At 38.2% G+C, this 20,552-nt stretch overlaps 1 protein-coding gene across 1 annotated transcript in view; it reads left to right on the forward strand.

The window, feature by feature from the left end:
- Positions 1 to 20,552, forward strand: part of BRWD1 (bromodomain and WD repeat domain containing 1) — a gene marked incomplete in the record, with an annotated part of 60,557 nt that overhangs the window by 30,808 nt on the left and 9,197 nt on the right. The window contains 21 exon segments of the mRNA XM_072398316.1: positions 335 to 485; positions 2,137 to 2,271; positions 4,077 to 4,205; positions 5,089 to 5,314; positions 5,916 to 6,098; positions 7,763 to 7,925; positions 8,652 to 8,742; positions 9,050 to 9,190; positions 10,301 to 10,371; positions 10,669 to 10,867; positions 10,958 to 11,080; positions 12,456 to 12,563; positions 12,704 to 12,828; positions 13,429 to 13,511; positions 14,827 to 14,938; positions 15,050 to 15,111; positions 15,662 to 15,817; positions 16,407 to 16,527; positions 17,746 to 17,871; positions 19,264 to 19,333; positions 19,780 to 19,818. Coding sequence (XP_072254417.1) covers positions 335 to 485; positions 2,137 to 2,271; positions 4,077 to 4,205; positions 5,089 to 5,314; positions 5,916 to 6,098; positions 7,763 to 7,925; positions 8,652 to 8,742; positions 9,050 to 9,190; positions 10,301 to 10,371; positions 10,669 to 10,867; positions 10,958 to 11,080; positions 12,456 to 12,563; positions 12,704 to 12,828; positions 13,429 to 13,511; positions 14,827 to 14,938; positions 15,050 to 15,111; positions 15,662 to 15,817; positions 16,407 to 16,527; positions 17,746 to 17,871; positions 19,264 to 19,333; positions 19,780 to 19,818 — 2,614 coding nt within the window.

The raw sequence follows: 20,552 nt of genomic DNA on the forward strand, positions 1-20,552 counted from the left end.
TTACTCTATTTGGGGGTGGCAACAAACTTAACACGACAGGACAAATTGCGATCTTTATTCTTATAATGTTTGAATAGTATATTATTTGGCTATACTGGCTTTTTGAACTGTGAGCAGAAACCAGAGCACTTGCATAAATCCATACCAAAGAAAAGGAACAGTCCGATAATGTTTTTGGTAAAAACTTAGTTCTGAATACCAGGTCAGGGTTCAAACCACTTCCTCATTATGCTTTACTGTTCTATTTTGTTTCTAGCGGCTGGATTCCTTGAAAAAAAGAATGAAATCATTTGTTTTCAATTGTAACTATTGCCCAAACTTTTTTTTCTTTTAGATATCATTGTAATGATATTCCTCAATATTCTAAGTCCAAAGTTCTCATGATTGCATGGGACCTCACCGACAACTTTGTAGTAACTGCATGCAGTGCCCACCTGCTGAAGGTCTGGGATTCTCATAGTGGCAACCTGTTGCATGTTCTTAAGGTGGGTTTCAGACCATCACAGTAAGAATTTTTTTTTTTTTTTAAGTTTTTTTAAAGAGATTTACTTAAGTAAGGTTTGTGGTTAAAATTACCACTTATATCAACTATATTTTATGTGTGAAATGAGAATAGGGTTTACTCTGCAAAAATGGTTATCAACATGCTTGTGCTTCGGTTACAATTGTGAGCTGCCACCGATCTTCCTTGACATAACATAGTTTAGTAGACTTCATGATCCGTTGGAAGATTCAGTTAACTGCCCTTGGATAAGATGCACACGCAATAAGTGATTATTTTGGTTGTCTGGCAACTCACATGTCCATTTACAATGCTTTAAACTGCTTTTACAGCAGTGATATTGTAAAATCCAGCACATAGAGGGCAATAGAGAATGGCAACATGTGCACTAGAGAAGTGTTACCCACTTTTGGACGTCACAGACCACTAAATTTACAGACTCCCAACTGCGCATGTGCGAGGAGCCATATGTCACGCAAAGGGGAAGAAACGTCCCCCACAGTGACGTCATGTCAGAACCTGCCCACTGCCCTGAGCCTGCAATGCATACAGTAGACATGGCCTGCGGCTCTGTCTAGCTGCAGACCACAAGTTGGGGACCGCTACACTAGAGAATCATATGTGAATAAATATGAGATGCAAACTAATCCCACATCAGGGTTGTGTTCTAAATAGTAAAAACAGCTAATAATTTTTGATTGCCGGTTTAAGTTTTATACCTGAAGTGTGTATGCTGTCACATGAGCTTACAGAGACATTGCGATTCAAATATGGCACTAGTTCTGTTACATAAAAACATGGTTTGGTGTGCAGGAGTTCAAGTGGTCTGTACACAGCCATAGACTTTAACCCTACTGAATACCTTCGGGGTAAAATGCAAACCAGGTCTTCATCCTACATTAGTCCATGACCTAACAAAAGCTTTTTTGCTCCCAGTACACATTTTTGTAGATGCTGAAACATCTTTTTGAAAGCTTTAAAAGAGTGGAGGCTGTTATAACAAAAAAAAAAAAAGGACTAAGTCTATAAATGCCCATGGTTTTTAAATGTAATGTTCAACAGACATGTCCATAGAGGTGTGGTCTACAGGTGTCCACAAACATTTTGCTATAGTTTATTAAATGTCCTCCCGTGCAAATCTGTCTTGCGTGGTATTAAAGAGCTGCTGGAAGAAGCCAGAACCATTTTGCAGTTCAATCTTGGCACTTGCAAAACGCTGCCAAACATATATTTTTTTTTTTTTTATCAGTGGAAAATGTCTGCCGCGTTTTCACTGTGTTTTCTCGCGTTTATGTTTCAAGCACTTAAATTCAATAGAAGCGTTTTCCTGTGTTAACCCTGCGTTTACTTTTTTAAAAGGTTGCAAGCAGCGTTATCTAAAACGCTCAAAAACGTGCCTCAATAAAAACGCCCTCTTGTAGATTAGCCCATTGGAATTTATGAGAATTTCTAATGGGCTTTTAAAGTCTCAGGTTTAAACACTGGAGAAAATGTCCGCGTAGACGAAGCCTTAGGTTTACTACTATTGTTTGTGCTGTTTCATTATTATGAATAAAGTAAAAAACTTATTGCTGCTGCTTTCATATTTTTGTCTTTTTTCTTTTTTTTTTTTTTTTTAAATTACTTACACACAGGGTCATGAAAATGACATTTTTGTCTTGGAGCCCCACCCATTTGATCACAGGGTGATGTTATCTGCAGGGTATGATGGAAACCTCTATCTATGGGACATCATTAATGGTGTTAAAGTCATGCATTGCTTCAATGCGGTAAGTACTTTAAAAATGTTTCAGATAATAAAGACAATAAAAAGGTGATTAAGATGTAATCAATTACATAAAACATTTATTGAAGAAGCTATATGTGCTTTTCTCCCGTGAATGGGCTATGAGCTTGTGTCCATTGCATCAGATTTAAACACTTTTGAGATCATTTAGAAGTTGATACAACTAAAACTGTAGATCTTGTAACCTGTATTTTTATTGCTTCAGTCAGTGCTCTCCCCAACTTTTTAGCCAGGAACGCATCCTGGCCCCTACTTCTTAACTCCTATTTTCCCATTACCTTTTGTCATTATTCTCCAACTGTCCTTTCCCCCCTGTATTGTGAACCAACTTTTCACCTCCCAAAAAGCAGCCAGGTGGTTGCTGAAAAGTTGAATCACAATACAGGGGCACTGGACAGTTAGAACAAGTATAGGGGGGGGGGGGGGGGGGGTCTTTGAAAGCTGACGGAATTGTAGGGGTTATTGGATCCCTGTGGCAACACCTGGGAACACTAAATGTGTCGCTTGTCCACGTTTTGACCATCCACCCACAGCTTCTTCCCAACCAGCTTAATAAAAATTCTGGGGGGAATAATTCAAAAAAATTTTACATACCAATATGGGAAGGCAAAACCAATTTAAAGGAAACATAGGTACCGCTTAACATTTTTGCTGTAAAAACAGTTATATTGCCCTTACGGTCTCCGATATCCATATGCGTGCACCCCCTCATTAGTCAACACTATCCTATATTGTTTTTGAATATTTTTTTCACAAGGTCTCCTTTACCTATTCTTGGTATTATTACATCTATAGTGTCACTTATCTGTGGGTGTCACTGCACTAGTTCCTCAGTGTATGTAGCAACATTTACATTTCTCCCATGATGAAGTGATCTAGCCTAGCAGCCAGCTGCAAGACCTGATCACTGTTCCATGATGCTATCACCACATCCTTAAAGTGCCCACAAACAGTATTTTCGTTTCCCGACCTTTCTCCAGTGCACATATCTTACTTTAGAAATCCCACCGCACCCCACCAAACAAAAAATGTCACATACACAGGTAATTAATTGTTGCTGGAATAAACAGAAGTCAAAATATTTGCAGTAAAGATATATTCATTTTTGGACCAATTAAGTGAAACTGGATAATTTCCCAAGCTACACCTGATGATCTCTCACTACCCAGTGGTTGGAAATCACTGTTTTAGTGACTGCTGCATCCCAGCAAGGAGTATCAGAGGGACCGGAGTGTTTCGAAAATCCTGTGTGGTCAGGGGGTGGGCATTACACAGATAAGCTCACTGAGTCGTCTTGTGCACTGCATGCTTGTAAACAGTTATGGATGCATTTGTTGTGTTGCTTTCATTATAAAGGTTTCAATAAATTCTAATTTCACTATAATAAAGTATTAAGGTTTTTGTAAGGGATTATATCCTAAAATTCTAAAATAAACCCTGTCTACTTGTCATACTAGAATAGAATGTATACACAATCTATTATAGTGAGTTACACAGCAGGGAGCCTTCCTCCCTCTAAAAACAATCATCTCCAGTGTGTACTTTAACAACTGTGGAGCTGTGTTGTTAATGTGCACAGCTTGCATTTGGAAGCTGAACAGTACAAATGGAATTGAAGAGGGAGGAGCTGGTAAATAAACTTGTGGCATAGGAGTAACAAGGAGATAAGAAACAAATTTAGGATGGTCTGGGTGGAAGGGTGCACATGTTTTTTATGGTGTTTGTATACATTGCTGTTTGTGTGGGGTTTTTTATTTTTTTATTTTAGTCTGTATTTTTCCATCCAAGATTGAAGGGCAAGGCCATGGTGCGATTTTGGACTGCAAACTGTCTTCCAATGGGCAACACATAGCGGGCACGGATTCTCATGGGCATCTACTGATTTTTGGCTTTGGCAGCGGTAAAATATATGATAAGGTAAGTCTTATAAATCTAATGATGAACTGTAGTAAGAAGTGAAAATGAGGCTTCTAAATTCATAATTGGAAAGCAGTAGAAATGTTAAAGGGTATTTTTTTTCCCATTCAGGCAATTTTTTTTGACTATTTCAATTATCTTTAATAATGTAAGAATAGCTGCACCTTTTTAAATACACTTTGCAGTTTCCAGGGTTTGATGACAGCATTGGTATATGATTTTGGAGAAACTTCTCTCTACTGTATTTTACGGTCATTAAAAATGTCCAAATCGCAGTTAAGTTACTGTGATCTACAAACTGACAAATCTTACCAAAGACTTAGACATTTACATTAGCGTGGAGCACAGTCTGAGCCCCTCTATTCCCTTCTCCTTGCCCCATTAGGACTAAAGTAAGTCTGATATCTCTGTACAAGTAGGCAGTAGAAACTGACACAAACATGTCAGCAGCATGTAGACCTGGTCATTTTTATTAGCCAAAGTCTATGGCTGCAATCTGGGTTGCTTTCACCTCTGAAAATTAGAACAAAGAACGAATGATTAAAACAAAGCTTTTGTATTTGATGTGTTTAGGATTTAAAAATAGAAATGTTTGATTCTATACATTTGAAATCATACATAAATTGCATACTGACCTGTATGTGTATGGTTGTCATGTAAAGTTGTGCTGAAAAGATTGGTTGAAAAATGTTGATGGCTGTCTCCAGATCTCAATTCTGTTCTAATTTCATCACTAGTCCAGTAACTGATGCCTAAACTTTAGAAGTTTTGTAAAATGTGATTAGTTGTTCTCTGTCTTCAAGCACTAAAACCAGAGCCAAACTTAATATAAGATTTAACCAAAGTACAATTCCCAATAAGTAAACTTTTTTATCCATTTCAGATTCCAGATCAAATGTTCTTCCACACAGACTACAGACCTCTTTGACGAGATGCAAATCATTTTGTCCTTGATGAGCAAACCCAACAAGCACCTCACCTCATGCCTCCTCCATTTCTGGTAGATATTGATGGAAACCCACATCCAACCAAATATCAGCGGCTTGTACCAGGGAGGGAAAGTTGCGCAGACGAGCACCTGATTCCTCAGCTGGGATACATGGAGACTAGTAAGTCTGACCACTGGGGGAAAAATAGGTTTGGTGCACCTTTTGAATGTTCGTTTTTGATTGGATTCTTTTATTTCTGGAACTCTATGCTACATTGTTCATGTATTTAACCCATGAACGATGAATTTTGAAACTTTTTTTTTTTATTTATTTTTTGCAACACTTGTCAATAAAATGTACAGGTGTGAACGTAGTGATGTTTCTATCTTCTCCCAAAAGGTAATAATAGACACTTATCTCCTCATGACTGAAGTCCTCAGTTTCTAATTTATTACATGGTAACATGAATAGTTTGATTATGGGGGGATGTTTCAGATAGAGTTGGGTGAATAGTATGATTTTCCGAGCTGGACAGTGTTTCTTCTTATGTCAGACAACCGCTTAAATAAACAGTAAGGCGAAATCTTGCAATTTGGAATAGCAGAAATAACAAATTATCACTCTCTCCAAAACTTAAAAAGTGGTGAAAAATAAATTAAATTGCCATGGCATAGACCATCATTTTTTGAACTTAAACAGAAATTTAAATCTAAATGAAGCCAAGTTTATTCTCTCCAAGATGTATTGGGCTTTTACGTTATAATGCTTCTGTGTTGGACAGGTGATGGTGAAGTTGTGGAACAAGTGATCAGCCAACAAACAAACTAAGATCAGCAGAACCAAGAGCCCAGCATTCTAGATGGTATGATCAGACAGCTACAGCTCCAGCAGGATCAGAGACGTGGCTTGGAACAAGAGCCTGGCTCCAGCAGACAAGCTCCCCCAGCAGATGCTGCAAGAAGAGGTTAGAATGATCATTTAACAGGATGTTGCTTTTATGTAAAATGAAAAATGTTATAAAATGTAAATGCACATTATGAAAGGGCAAAGAATAAAAACATTTTTTTTTCTGGTTATTGATTTAAAGTAACAAAGCCAATAGGTTAACTGTACAGTGGCATCCTCCATGTTTTTCTATTGACTGGTTTACTTCTAGAAACTGATCCTTTTTTCAATTTCAGTGTACATTCTACCAATTACAGTGAGGGAAAGAAGTATTTGATCCCCTGCTGATTTTGTACGTTTGCCCTCTGACAAAGAACAGACCAGTCTATAATTGTAATGGTAGGTTTATTGTAGCTGTGACAGACATTGTAGACAGAATAACAATAAAACCACCCTCAAAAACCCAGTGCTCAAAAGTCTGAGCTTCATGTGCATTGTAATGAAATAAACATTTGATCCCCTATCATGCAGTCTGGAGACTGGCTAGGCCATGCCAGGACCTTCATGTGCTTCTTCTTGAGCCAATCCTTTGTTGCCTTGTGTTTTGGGTCATTGTCATGCTGGAATTGCCCATCCATGACCCATTTTCAATTCCTTGGCTGAGAAAAGGAGGTGCTCACCCAAGATTTGACGGTACATGGCCCCGTTCATTGTCCCTTCGATGGGATGAAGGTGTCCTGTCCCCTTAGCAGATACACACCCCCAAAGCATAATGTGTCCAACTCCATGTTAGACGGCGGGGATGGTGTTCCTGGGGTCATAGGCATCATTCCTACACCAAACACGGCGAGTTGAGTCAATGCCAAAGAGCTCTGACCACAACACTTTCCCCCAGTTCTCCTCTGGATCATTCAAATGTTCACTGGCAAACTGCAGACGGGCCTGTACATGTGCTGTCTTGAACAGGAGGACCTTGCGGTCTCTGCAAGATTTCAGGCCTTCACGGCGCAGTGTGTTACCAATTGTTTTCCTGGTGACAATGGTCCCAGCTGCCCTGGGATCGTTGACAAGTTCCCCCTGTGTGGTTCTAGGCTGCTTCGTCACCTTTCGCATGATCATCGCAACTCCAAGAGGGGAGATTTTGCATGAAGCCCCAGACCAAGAGAGGTTGAGTTAATTTGTGTTTCTTCCATTTGCGAATTATCGCGCCAACTGTTGTCACCTTCTCCCCTAGCTGGTTGGTGATAGTCTTGTAGCCCAGTCCAGCCTTGTGTAGGTCTCCAATATTGTCCCTGACATCCTTGGACAGCTCTTTGGTATTGGCTATGGTGGCTAGTTTGGATCTGATTGCTTGCTTCTGTGGACAGGTCTGTTTTATACAGGTACTGTAACAAGCTTGGATTATGAGCACTCCCTTACAGATGGTGCTCCAAATCTCAGCTCCTTACCTGCATACAGGGAAGACACCTGGGAGCCTAAAATCTTGCTGGTTGATAGGGATCAAATGCTTATTTCATTACAATGCACATCAAGCTCTGACTTTTGAGCACTGGGTTTTTGAGGGTTATTTTGTTGTTACTCTGTCTCTCACAGCTACAATAAACCTACCATTACAATTATAGACTGGTCATTTCTTTGTCAGAGGGCAAACATACAAAATCAGCAGGGGATCAAATACTTCTTTCCCTCACTGTACACTAATGTCTAAAACACATATTAAACATTTCTTGTTCTTGTATCCAGACATCATATCTCTTCCGAATATTGGTCTTAGACGCAGTGGGCAGGTGGAGGGCGTCCGTCAAATGCATTACAATGCACCCCACAGTCAAATCGCCACTGAGAGAGATCTGTTGGCTTGGAAGAGGAGAGTGGTTGTACCAGAGATACCAAGTAGTGTATTTAGGTATGTTTGTATGACCTTTTATTTTTTTCTCCTGTACATAGTCTAGATCAGACATGTCTCATATTATCCTTTAAAGACCAGGCTCTACACACATCTCTACTTTTACCCTCACAGGGCTAAATGTTTAACAAGGAGTCAGAAAATTACTATTTGAAAATCCTGAGCTGTGCAACCTATAAGCACTGCAATTTAACAGCTCTCTCCTAGACATCTGCGAAAGATATAAGTATTTAAATTGCTTATAGTATCTAATTTGGATCTGATATACAGCAAAGAAGTCACAGAATAACAACTTTAGGCATATCCGTGACTGATGTTCTGTGGCAGGCTCTTTTTAACATACAAATGCTCCTCAATCAATGACCTAGTCGTTAAACAGCTTAGTCATTAAGTGGGGAGCCACAGTAAAGAACCTCAAAGCTGTGTGCATGCATCAGTGACAGGTTCACGGAAGGCCTGCAGAGCCAGGTCTAGGAATATTGCTACTCAGGATGGAGGACAGTGCCGAGAGGAATGAAAGAGAAAAGGCTGTGCTGTTGTACACTTTACAGCTCTTGTATAGTGTACCCATAAAAGAGCCAGTTGTAAGTGTGAGCAGATGTTAAGCAGGTAACTTGTTAGGTGAGGAATACCTGTAATTGACTGCATTTCTGCGGGGCCCTCAAATACTTTATTCATTACTACTTTTTCTACTTCAGTGTTGTCATCTTTTCTGTAACTTTGCAGAGTGGAAGAAGATTACAGAATCGCTAGAGGTGAGCAGGAAATACTTATTTTTGCAAAGCACAAAAGAAGATTCAGAGACTCCTCACAGGAGGTAAGTGAAACATTTTCTTTTTGCATTGCCTCTTTTTTTCATGTTGTGCTTGCTATTTTCTATCTTATCAGGCCGACCGAATGTGCAAAATCTCGCTTGAAATACCATTGTGCGTTTGTTACTTGTCCTTACCAAACTGCATACTTTTATAAACTGGTTAATGCAAAAAAATGTTATGGGACTATTTTCAAACACCTGGCTGGCCTCCTGTTTTATTATCCTATTGAAAGAAACTAGCAGCTATCACTTTTGTTCTTTGTAACTTATGAATAGCACTCTTATATATAACCATGTTTATCTACTATAGAGTGACTACGGCATCCGTAATCTAAGGAATCGAAAAAAGTTTGTGTCTCGCACAAGACGTCCCCGACGTGATGTAGAAGAATTCATAGAATTCTCCTGTGAGGAGAAAGAAGAGACCCAGTCTTCTGTAGAAGAGGAAGAGGTAAGTAAACTGTCTCTTTATCATCATGCATAAAGTGGACTTCAGTGTCTTAAAAAATTGTACAAATACATTCTTGGTATGTAGCAATAAAGATTGGCTATACTTTTGATTAAAGAAAAAAAGCTACACCTGTTATCCTTTAAAATCAATCTTTCAACTCAAGTGAAGTGACTTGGTTTAGAATGTAATGATGCCATTAATCTGCTGCAGGCTGGGAGAAATGTTGTGTTTGTCAACTTTGTATCAAGTTCTAAAGTTAGTGGCTACTTTGAAAAATCTATAATCAGATGTTTATTAGATAGGTGATGTACTTTTCTCAATAACTGTTCTTACCTGCCTGATCACCGCAGAGCTGTCAGATTTTGCAGAGCCGCATATGCAGCACAGCCAATTGAGATGGCTGGGAACTGTCTTCAGTAAGTAAAGAAGATGGTGAAACACTGTGACATTTTGAGTCAGGTGCATATCACAGGTTCAGTTCCACTTTATTTCAGAAAGTAGATATAACCTTGCATAATTGCTCAACAAAAATGGCACCACTTCTACTTTTTAACTTTTTAATGCAATGAAATGTGCTGCATCTTTGATGTGGTTAAACTATGGTCAGCTCCATTTATGAAATTATTTGTAGGTATTGGGTTTTTACTAGTATTCAATCTGTGTTAGTAGTTTAAAACAACGATTGTTCTTTACTGCTTCTCCCCTTCGATTATCAGCTACTGACCAGAGAAAACTTCCAGTAAGCTGCATCAGTAAACAAACAAAACAAAAAAATATATAATACGTTGCAATAAAAGGCTGAATGAAAAACAAAATGGATGGCACTTTTTGATTAATGCTCAGATTCCTTGCAGCTTTGCAAGAGGCACAGATGTTCAGAACAATAAATACAAATAAGCAAATCTCATGGGATAAAGCAATTAATTCTATGTGGTAAACAGTATATAAAAGAAATGCACTTACAAACAGCATATTCCAAATTGCCACCTGTGAAGGTGAGTTTAGGAGGTACCCAGGAAACCATATACAATAATGGGGCCTATGTAATTGCAACTACAAGATTCCAAGGAAAATACAAATTTTAATTCAGACTTTTTTTTACCCCCCCAGACTGAAAACCAAGCTGACAATTCAACAGATGCTCCCAGTGATGACGAGGATGAATGGGGAAATAATACAAGGTACTGTAGTCACTATGCAAATTCAGAAAGCACCTCTTTGCTATAGAATATAAAGTAGAATGATGCACAGTTGTCAACTAAAAGTTTGTGATCTCCCTTGCTTACTATTGCTTCAATCTCATGCTGCAAAAACAAGAAATCTGCATTTTCTAACCATGTCTACTTTACCACAAGGATGGCATGGCTAGTTAACAGCTATAGGGAGGCTAAAGGCAATTTATTGGTAACTAGTCCTCTGCCCTCTTAACTTTGAATACATCTACTCAGCTTCTCCTTAAGTTGTCTTTACATTATTAGTCACTCCTCCAGCGAATACTCTGATTGGACAGCAAATGCTGGAACCACCCTGCACCCCCCAAGCAGAGTTTCTACAAGGCGAAGAGCTCGAAAGTGTGTGAGCAGCTCTGAGGATGAGAGTTCCACTGAAGAAAAATCCACAGAGGAGAAATCTTCACCGCCAAGAAAAGAAACTCCTGAGCCCATGAGTCAGAACGGGGTAAGCTGCAAGTGATGCACCCTTTCCTAGGCTAGATTCACACCCCATCTTGTATTTGTAGTTGACCTTTTTTTTCTTTTTCCCCCCTAGCCCATAGCAGGTTCTCAGGGACTACCTGTAAGCAGGGCAGTATCAAACGATTGGCATCCTCCAGTGTGGATCACAGATACAAATCCTCGAAGATCTCCTTTTGTCCCACAGATGGGAGATGAAGTAAGTAAACTAATGCGTAAATCAACCTTAGTGAGAATTTACTGGGCTCCTTTTTTCTAGTTTGTAGCGTAGTTCTTACCCTAGAAAACCCAGGACTTGGCGTAGGAGGTGGGCAATAGAGAGCCAAATGGACAGGAATATATTTTAAAAAGAATGTATCGTGTTTGGTTATCATGTTTTTTTATCCTGTTCCTAGATGAAAAATACAAAATGTTTTTTTATTTTGGCTAAATATAGCATTGTTCGAACAAACACACAATAATGGAACATTTAAGGCCATTTAGAATCCAGTATATACCAATAAAACCTTTATTAAAGTACAAAATATCAACAACAATGATAACAGCTAGTAGCAGCTGCATACAAATTCTTGTATACATAGTGCATCCTATCTCCTGTGTAGACACCAACAAGAGTGGTGGTAAATCAGTCGACGCGTTTCGCGGCAAATGTGACCGCTTCTTCAGGACATGTCAGCTGATCTACAATGATGAAAATGCTCATGATTGTCCATACAGCTTTCTGCACATGATGTTAAAACAGCATAGGACAATTGAATGTATATATGGGGGACGCTTGTCTCCTTTTTGTTGATACTTTCCAAGTTTGACTGAATGAGTCTGATTTTAATATAGCTCTCCAAGGCCGGAGAGGATACACTTATATCAGTGAAGTTGGGTGATCAAGCAAACCTGGAATGGATCTGCTCCAGGATTGAAAAAATGTTCTAACAAATAGCAATTTACTTCTAAGAAATCCACTCCAGGTTTGCTGGATCACCCAGCTTGACTGTGGTAAATGTATCCTCTTCTGCCTTGGAGAGCTTTAGTAAATGAGGACCAATGTCTCAAACCTCAAATTTTAATATACAATATAGGATACATTAGTTTCCCACACAAAAATGGTGATGGAGGTTCCCTCAGCCTAGTCATGTTCCTGGGGCACATTGGAGTTAAGGGCTACTACCATTTAGTGTAGTAGCAGATATTTAAAAAAGTTGCCCAAACCAACCATTTTTGGACAGACTGAGCAACAGCTTCTTGCCTATGAAGGCAGCTTAGACTTTGTCCAGCCATCAGCCTTTGTGGTATAAAAAACAATCTCATATAGTTGGGAATGACTTGGTGTCTTCCCACATTCTAGGCTGCCAGAGCAGAGTTACAGTTCTATATATATCACGTTTTGCTTCGCGTTGGATTTTGAGCCCTGATAACAGCTGTACATGCACATCTGTCCATGCTTGGGTAGACTTAGTGTGGTTTGTATAAAGTTTTATATAGACAGATTTGGATTATCTTTAAGGTCAATTTAGTCGACTAATAAAGCTACCATTAACATATGGCTGTCTTTTTGTTTTGCATTGATATGTTAACAGGTTGTTTACTTCAGACAAGGTCATGAAGCATATGTTAATGCTGTCAAAAGAAGTAATCTCAGCATCTTTAACTCTTTAAAAGAACCATGGAAAAAATGTGTATTAAGGGTAAGTTCACCTATTTTTGTAGGATGTGAGCTATTCAAGGGTTGTCCTTTTTAGTTTGCTTTGGGAACATTATAACTAGACATCATTGTGTAGACGTTGTCTTCTCAGCTAAGTTATTTACATGTTATGTTTTCGACCAGGACCAGGAATTGGTGAAAATTGTTGGGATCCGATATGAAATTGGACCTCCCACTTTGTGCTGTCTTAAACTTGCCTTGATAGACCATGTTAGTGGAAAGCTCATGGGACAATTCTTCTCTCTCAAGTATGTTTTTCTTTTGCGTTGATTTGATGCATTCTTTATAACCATATCTACATTTAGGCCTGCCTAAAATCTCTTTATTTCCTCATGTTTTCCAAGGTTGTGGAAGTCCTAACAGATGGATGGTTAATTTGTAGACTTTAATGTCAAATTTAGCTTCTGAGTTGATCATTTGGTAGCAGTTAATTACCTGCACCAGATCAACATTACCAAGTTTTAACATGCAAATGCCCAAATTGGTGGTCACTAGCAAACACACACACATCACTAGTGAACTTCGATAAATTCTAAGAGCCATGACTTTATATTATAGTGCAAATTTCAACACAATACTCGTAAATTATTTTAAGGGTACTTTAAATGTAAAACAATAAAAGCCTTGTACTCAAATATCCTTACATAAAAAGGTATGTAGCCAAAATTGGTTAGCTCTTGCCTCCTTGGAAAATGCAAAAATAGTTCAAGGCACTGAAATTTTTTATATTTTGCACACTGTGGGATAAAAATATCACTCTTATCCCGCAAATCAGCCACATAAGCAGATTAAGGATTTTAGAGTGAAATGTTGATCATTGTTTGTAATGCTAAATTTTCTTTCTATAGATATCATGATATGCCAGATGTGATAGACTTCCTAGTGTTAAGGCAGTTCTTTGATCATGCGCGCCGTAAAAACTGGCAGGCTGGTAAGCTTTTCTTTTTTGCATACCCGTTTAGTACTTGCCTTTCATAGTAGGGATTGCCTTGTGTCAGCAGTATTATTGCTGTTTATTTGTGTTTCAAGCATATCATTACTTGAATTACCACCAAGCATTAGCAGTCCTTTTAAAGTCCCTCTGATTAGGAAAGGACTACTAAAAATCAAGGGATACTGTATTTAATGTTAAAAAAGGTACAAATTATATGTGAATGTACAGGGGAGAAGTTCTCACAACTTCAATGTAACATTAAATTTGTTTCTTCATACTGTACCTAGCGAGTGAATTGGTCTTCTATTGATTAACCAAATACAGACCATGTGCACGCATTTCGGGCCATATAGGTTTACTTTGTGCAAAACAAACTCCTGTCATGTTTTTTGTTTTTAAGTATTTGAAGTAGGATTAAATACTCAAGGGTCCAGCTATAAGCCCTTTAGATATTTTCCCACCTTCCCACTGCTCCTCTTCTGCTGCATCTCTTTTTGGCTCTTAACACTGGCTTCCATTTCACCTTAGAATCAAATTCAAGCTCCTGTACTTTGCCTTCAAATCCCTGCACAGTTGTTGTCCCACTTACATTTCTGACCTGGTAAAAAAATACTCCCCCTGCCGCTCCCTCCGCTCCTCCAATGACCTGCTACTGACTTCCTCACTCATAACCTCATCACACGCACGGCTCCAAGACTTCTCTAGAGCTGCCCCAATTGTCCAGAACGGTCTTCCCCATACTATTCGGCTTGCTCCTACTTTCTGCTCTTTTAAAAGAAGACTCAAAACTCATTTTTTCAAACTTGCCTACCCATCTTCCTCTGTCTTTTGAAACTGTTACTTTTTCTCACCCCTACATATCTCCCCCCCTATTATGTGTTGATTCCCCCACCCTAATAGATTGTAAGCTCTTCGGGGCAGGGTCCTCTCCTCCAGTGTCACTGTCTGTTTTAGTCTGTCTTTTGTAACCCCTATTTAATGTACAGCGCTGCGTAATATGTTGGTGCTATATAAATCTTGTTTATTAATAATAATACTAGATTATTATTATTATTATTATTATTATTATTATTAGATCTGTTAGTGCTGCTTTGGATTTTAGATATGTGCTGCAACAATTTTCCACTTCTGGCAGGAATTTGTCAAAATGCTACAGCATCTTCCTAAGGAAGCGTGCATGAGTTTTACATGGTATGAAGGCTGCAGTTCCATTCTTCATAGGAGCCAGAATCTTCACCTTGGACTTTTATTCAAATCCACAAATAATAATCACAGATGTAATTTGCCAACCTTATCCCTATATTTTCCTTAGGTGATAAGTTCCGTTCTATAATCGATGATGCCTGGTGGTTTGGAACAGTGTTGAGTCAAGAACCGTTCCAGCCTGAATATCCAGACAGCCTGTTTCAGTGTTATACTGTGAAGTAAGTATTATGTTCTGTCTACTTTTATTGAACATTTGATCAACTTATAAATATGTCCTGTGTTTGATAAACTAATGTGGTAATTTTCACACATGTATTTTGTCTTAATAGGTGGGATAATACAGAAATTGAGAGACTGAGCCCTTGGGATATGGAGATCATTACTGATAATAGTATGTGTTTTGTTGTTTCTGTTCAGTCTCATTAACAATATATTAAACTGTACTTTTAGTATAAGCAATTTTTCAAAAGAGGTTTAATTTGGAGCGCTCATTCACCTACACTTCCAGTCACACCCCCAGGTGTTTTTAGGAAAGTTTAAAAATGTAACTACCTGTAAACCATAATTGACAACATTTAGCTTTCTAAAGCAAAATCTATATTGTGGTGTGTTTAATAATTATAGAAGATTTTTTTTCTTAATTTGTTGATCCTCCTGCAGCCTCATTGCAGCTGCTACATAGTAAAGTATAAACAGTAAATCTTTCACACATAATGTTTTTTTTTAAAAATGTACAGTCTTGTATAAAAAGCTGCAGCTTGGGTTTCAAGTGAATATTTTGAAAATCAGTTAAGAGTTTCATCACCATATATTAGGAAATGATTAGAGATCAACTTTAAAATTACTATTCAGATATGTAATAGAAAATCAAAGAGGCTTACATTTCCCCTACATTTCTTAGATGTTGTTCAGCTCAATATCTTTTTTTTTTTTCTTGGTAGTGATTCCACCTGAAGAGCCGGGAACGAGTGTCTCTATAACACTTGAAGAAATGGATACTTTGCTCTACCGCCCCCAGGAGGGAGAATGGGGAGACAGCGATCAGCACACTCAATGTGAACGAATTATTTGTGCCATCGATCAACTTTTTAGTATGGGTAAGAAATAGAGTGAATGTTAAAGCTAAATGCCAAACCCTGTTAATGCATTATGTCTCATACACAGTATAAATTTGTTACGTATTGTTTTTTTTTTTTTATTCTTTGATTTTACTCAGTATGTAGTTGAGATAAAATTGTAAGGCACAATTAGGAAAAAAATATATTGTACTTCTGCAATACACTTTTTTTGTCCCTTTAAGCTTACTGCAAGTACAAAGAAATACTCCTGGTCTATAACTTAACACAAAGTCATCAGCTTCAATATATAAAATATATACTTTTTGTTTGTTTGTGGGACAAATTGTTTTACCTTCAGGGTATTCTGCCACCCACAGAAAGATTGGACACTGGCAAAAAATGTATGCCTGGTTTTTGTAAATAACTAACAATGAGGATTTTTTTTACAGTAACTGACACCATGCTGCCTAATATGTTGAGACAAACATCTGTCCTTATTGCATTTATAAATATAATGTACATGGTCCAAATTACATACAATTACAACTTAAGAACAAACCTACAGTCCCTATCTCATATGTAACTTCGGGAATACCTGTGTTTGAAAATTTCTTTATTTTGTTGACAGATATCGCCTCACCATTTGCTGCACCTGTGGATTTAAATGTCTACCCACATTATTGCGTTGTAGTGGCATACCCTACAGACCTCAGCACCATACGGATGAGACTGGTCAACCGATTTTACCGGTGAGATGCATGCATTTTCTTTCAGCATTTATGAAGAACTTGATCTCGTGATGTTGATGATATAAAAAACATTGAGCTGAAGAATGTTTTTTTTCAGTTTTGGACTGACTGAGGAAGGGTTATAATGTTTAGACTTTTTTTCTGGAGAAGATTTGAAGTATTTCCTTCACTTCCTGAGTGGTTTCTAAGTTGCAGTTCTGTGTTGTGATTGACACTCAAGCTTACTTTGTAACCACTTCAGTACCATTATGTTAACCTCCTGGGCGATTACTTTGTATTGGGTTTAATACAGTTATTACCAATACAAAATATTTTTAATTTCCCACCCTGCTCCCTCGGATGCACCAACGTCACTGGGGAACTCCGGGGAACGTCAGCGCACTGGCTGGGGGACAGATCGGAGGAAGAGGAGGGAGCCCGAGGATGGAATCCGACGGTCAGGACACTGGAGGACCCCGATGGGACCAGGTAAGTGTTTATTTTTTATGTTTTTAGCTCCCCAGAGTATGGCTTGAGGTTACTGCTTTCAGCATTTTTTTTTATTTATTTTTTTTTTTTTATACCCTGACCCTCACTCAGGGTTACCGCCATGGAGGTTAAGCCACCTTCTTTACAGCCCAGTTTTTATTATGTCATTTTTGTGAATGTATTTGAATTTAAATGTCTTACTATTTTTTTGGAATATTTTTTTCACAACAAAAAGTGCTTTTTTGGTACTTTGGTAATATTGCATGTGGAATTATTTTTCTAAACGAGAATTATTTTCCTCTAAAAGTAAAGAGGTTGAAAGCCGTGTGGATGTCCTCATTTTTAACCAAAAATATTTTATATGCAAGGCAATTTATACACTAGTGCTACATACATGCCTCTTTATTTAACAAGTTATCTAACACTTTTGGTTTGGTTTTTTTAAGATACACTGGATGCCCTAAATTGGTGTTCAGTAGCTGTTTAATGCTGATCCCTCCAGAGGGTGTGGTGAAATAAACCTAATTGTATGGAAACTCCAATTTTTGGTATATAGAATTGTAACATTGAGGTGGAACCCATCAAGTTCATTGCACTCAAGTATAGTGCATGTAGTATACCGCTGATTGGGGAAAGAATCAAATACCTTGGACTACACCAAGTGCTCAGTCCAGTCAGTGAATAGTCCAAAAAAGAGTTAACCCATTTTTTAAGCAAATCATAATTTATTTTTCTCTGTTCTGTTTGCAGGAGGATATCCGCACTAATTTGGGAAGTGAGATACATTGAATACAATGCCAGAACCTTTAATGAACCAGACAGTAACATTGTAACGTCATCCAAGAAAATCACGGACCTGCTGCTAAAGTTTATCATGTAATTGTCTTGTGTTGTGTTTTGTCTTTAAGTTTAAAGAGGATTTTTTTTTTTGTATAGTTACCCTCTAGGACAGGGGTCATCAAACTTTTTTGGCCATTTCAGGGGTGGGCAGGAGCACCCTAGGCAGGACTCTCTCTCGAGTCCCGCCCTAATGGCTCTGCCCACACCAGAAACACCCCCTTGAAGGGAATGTTCCCTAATTACCCCGGCTGGTGTAACAGTTCCACCGCCGGGGTAAATAAGGAACATTCCCTCTCCTCCGTATGCACTGTGGAGGAGAGGGAATTCCCTTCAGAGAGCCACAGCAAGAGGAGGCTCAAGAGCCGCAGGTTGCCGGCCGGCATTAGGCTGAATGGGCCAGGGGGCGTTAGGCCGGAACAAACTAGCGGCTTGGCTGTATCTGGCCTAAATGCTGGAGTTTGCCAACTTCTGCTCTAGGATATAGATCCATTATCACAATGAATTTTTGGTGTGTAAATTAGTAATTTGGTCTGTTGTCATTATCCTTTCAACACACCTGTCTTTTCTTTCTGCAGCACCACTGGGAACCTTTGTCATCTGTATGTGGTTCTTAATGGCTTTGAACTCTTAGTAGTATTTGTATGCATTTACTGCATATTTTTGGAATGTTGTAGTCTGTCCTAAAGCAAAACACCAGCCAAGAAGATAAATACACATTTATTAATCTGTCTTATCTGCTTTAGGATGTACATACCCTAGAAGGCTGCACAATAGGATTCTGGCTGACTAGAATAGCTTAGTCCAAAACCCAGCCTTGTTTGTGACTGGACTTTAAACAGTCAGCAGCACACAAGTGATTCCTTGTGTTTTCTCCTCCCTCACTTTTTTTAAATTTTCTTTATTACTCAGAAACAGCAGACATATCTGGTATTATTTATATGTGCTTGGATTTCAGCTTTAAGTATATCCTTCACAAAAGCTTCAATTGCATTTACATCATTGCCTTCCCTATAGAAAACTCCTGTTGCTCCTTAGAGATAATGCCTCCTAATTGGCCTGCTGAGCCAGCTAGCTGTCTATGCCAATGTATTACAATTGAAAGGTTCCAGTGCTGATAAACATGTGTGTGACTTTTTCTGCAGGGAGGTGAAATAGAGGATGAATGCATGGTGAATGCCTGTAATATGTGGTGTTAGTCTTTTTTTTTTCTATAACAAAATACAAAACAAGAATAAGGTTTTTGTTGTTTTTCAGGGACAGCAGTTGTACCAATATTACAGATCTGTACAATACTACTGGAGAGGTGAAATAGAGGATGAATGCATGGTGAATGCCTGTAATATGTGGTGTTTTTTTTTTTTTTTGGACAGACATAAGAAATGCTATAACAAAATACAAAACAAGAATAAGGTTTTTGTTGTTTTTCAGGGACAGCAGTTGTACCAATATTACAGATCTGTACAATACTACTGGAGAGCTGAACTCCTGCGATGGACAGGTAACTTTGCATGATAACAAAATAATAAGAGATGGAATATGATTGGCCATGGGGGACTCATTATCTGTTGCTGTACATACTAGTTTATTCTTCGCTTGACTATACAGGAAAATCACTTCATGAATGGCTGCTTATAAACAGCCCAGTCTCTGTAAATATTCACCGGATTTAAGTGTTACTGTTAAACAAGGATTGGTCCATCCTGGGTTTCAGTGTTTAAGTTGTTAAGGGATTTCCTAGCTGTTGCACTGGCTACCAAAGGCTCAGTGATGTATTTTAGGATCAGGCAGCTGCTTTGTGATCTTTTTTTCGTATAAAACTAGTTATCCTAAAATTACAATTTTTGCTTGGAGCTTCAATACTTTAGTTTTGAATCAGACTGATTATGTTTTGTTTTTATTTTATACTTGCCAGCCTATTTTATGATGTTCTTTTATGTTTGTAAGGAAAATGGACTTGACCAACCTAGATCATCAGGGGCGACGGTAAGTTTTACAAATCCAGAACCTTAGATGGCATGAGTTGATATTTGAGTTGCTTTCCCTAAAATATATTTTTTATAGCCTTTTAAAAAGCTTCTGTTTTCGTAAACTTTTATGGATATTGTAGGATGATGTAAGTTGAACTTCTGTAGACCTATAGCTTCGCTAAGATATTAATACTAATTACTTTGGTAATTCACACATATAGTTCCACACAGGTATGAAAACTTCACAACAATAAACATCCTATTTACCTGGTTTGTGACTGTTTTTCATTTATCACAAAAATGTTTTCAGTGGGTATTTTGCTGTGATTAGGAGTATTTTATGCTCTGCCTATCCTCCCTCTATGCTGTGGAGATAGGAGGGAGGCATGCTGTATTTTATGTAAAAAAAAAAAAAAAAACTTGGGAAGTACTACCATCTTCTTTTACTCAGTGTTTGTTAACAATTTGAACTTTAGGAATCTTCTTTCACTTCGTTTTTTGGTACTTTTGTCCCATCCTTGCTCATGACTTTTTTCCTTCATTTATACTTCCTTACCCCTCCCACATGTTTTTCGTATCACCCCTCCCCATTCCTTCATTGTTTATTGCAAATATACATAAGTTTGCTTCTGTTTGACAATTTTTTTATTGTTCCCCCTCATGTAAAACCCAATAAACATATTTGAAAAGGAAAACAAAAACTAGGCAGGACACACTAACATTTCCAATTTTAGTCCAGCAAAGGTAATT

This window comes from Pyxicephalus adspersus, chromosome 1, assembly GCF_032062135.1.
Source record: "Pyxicephalus adspersus chromosome 1, UCB_Pads_2.0, whole genome shotgun sequence".
In the NCBI taxonomy this organism is placed as follows: Eukaryota; Metazoa; Chordata; class Amphibia; order Anura; family Pyxicephalidae; genus Pyxicephalus; species Pyxicephalus adspersus.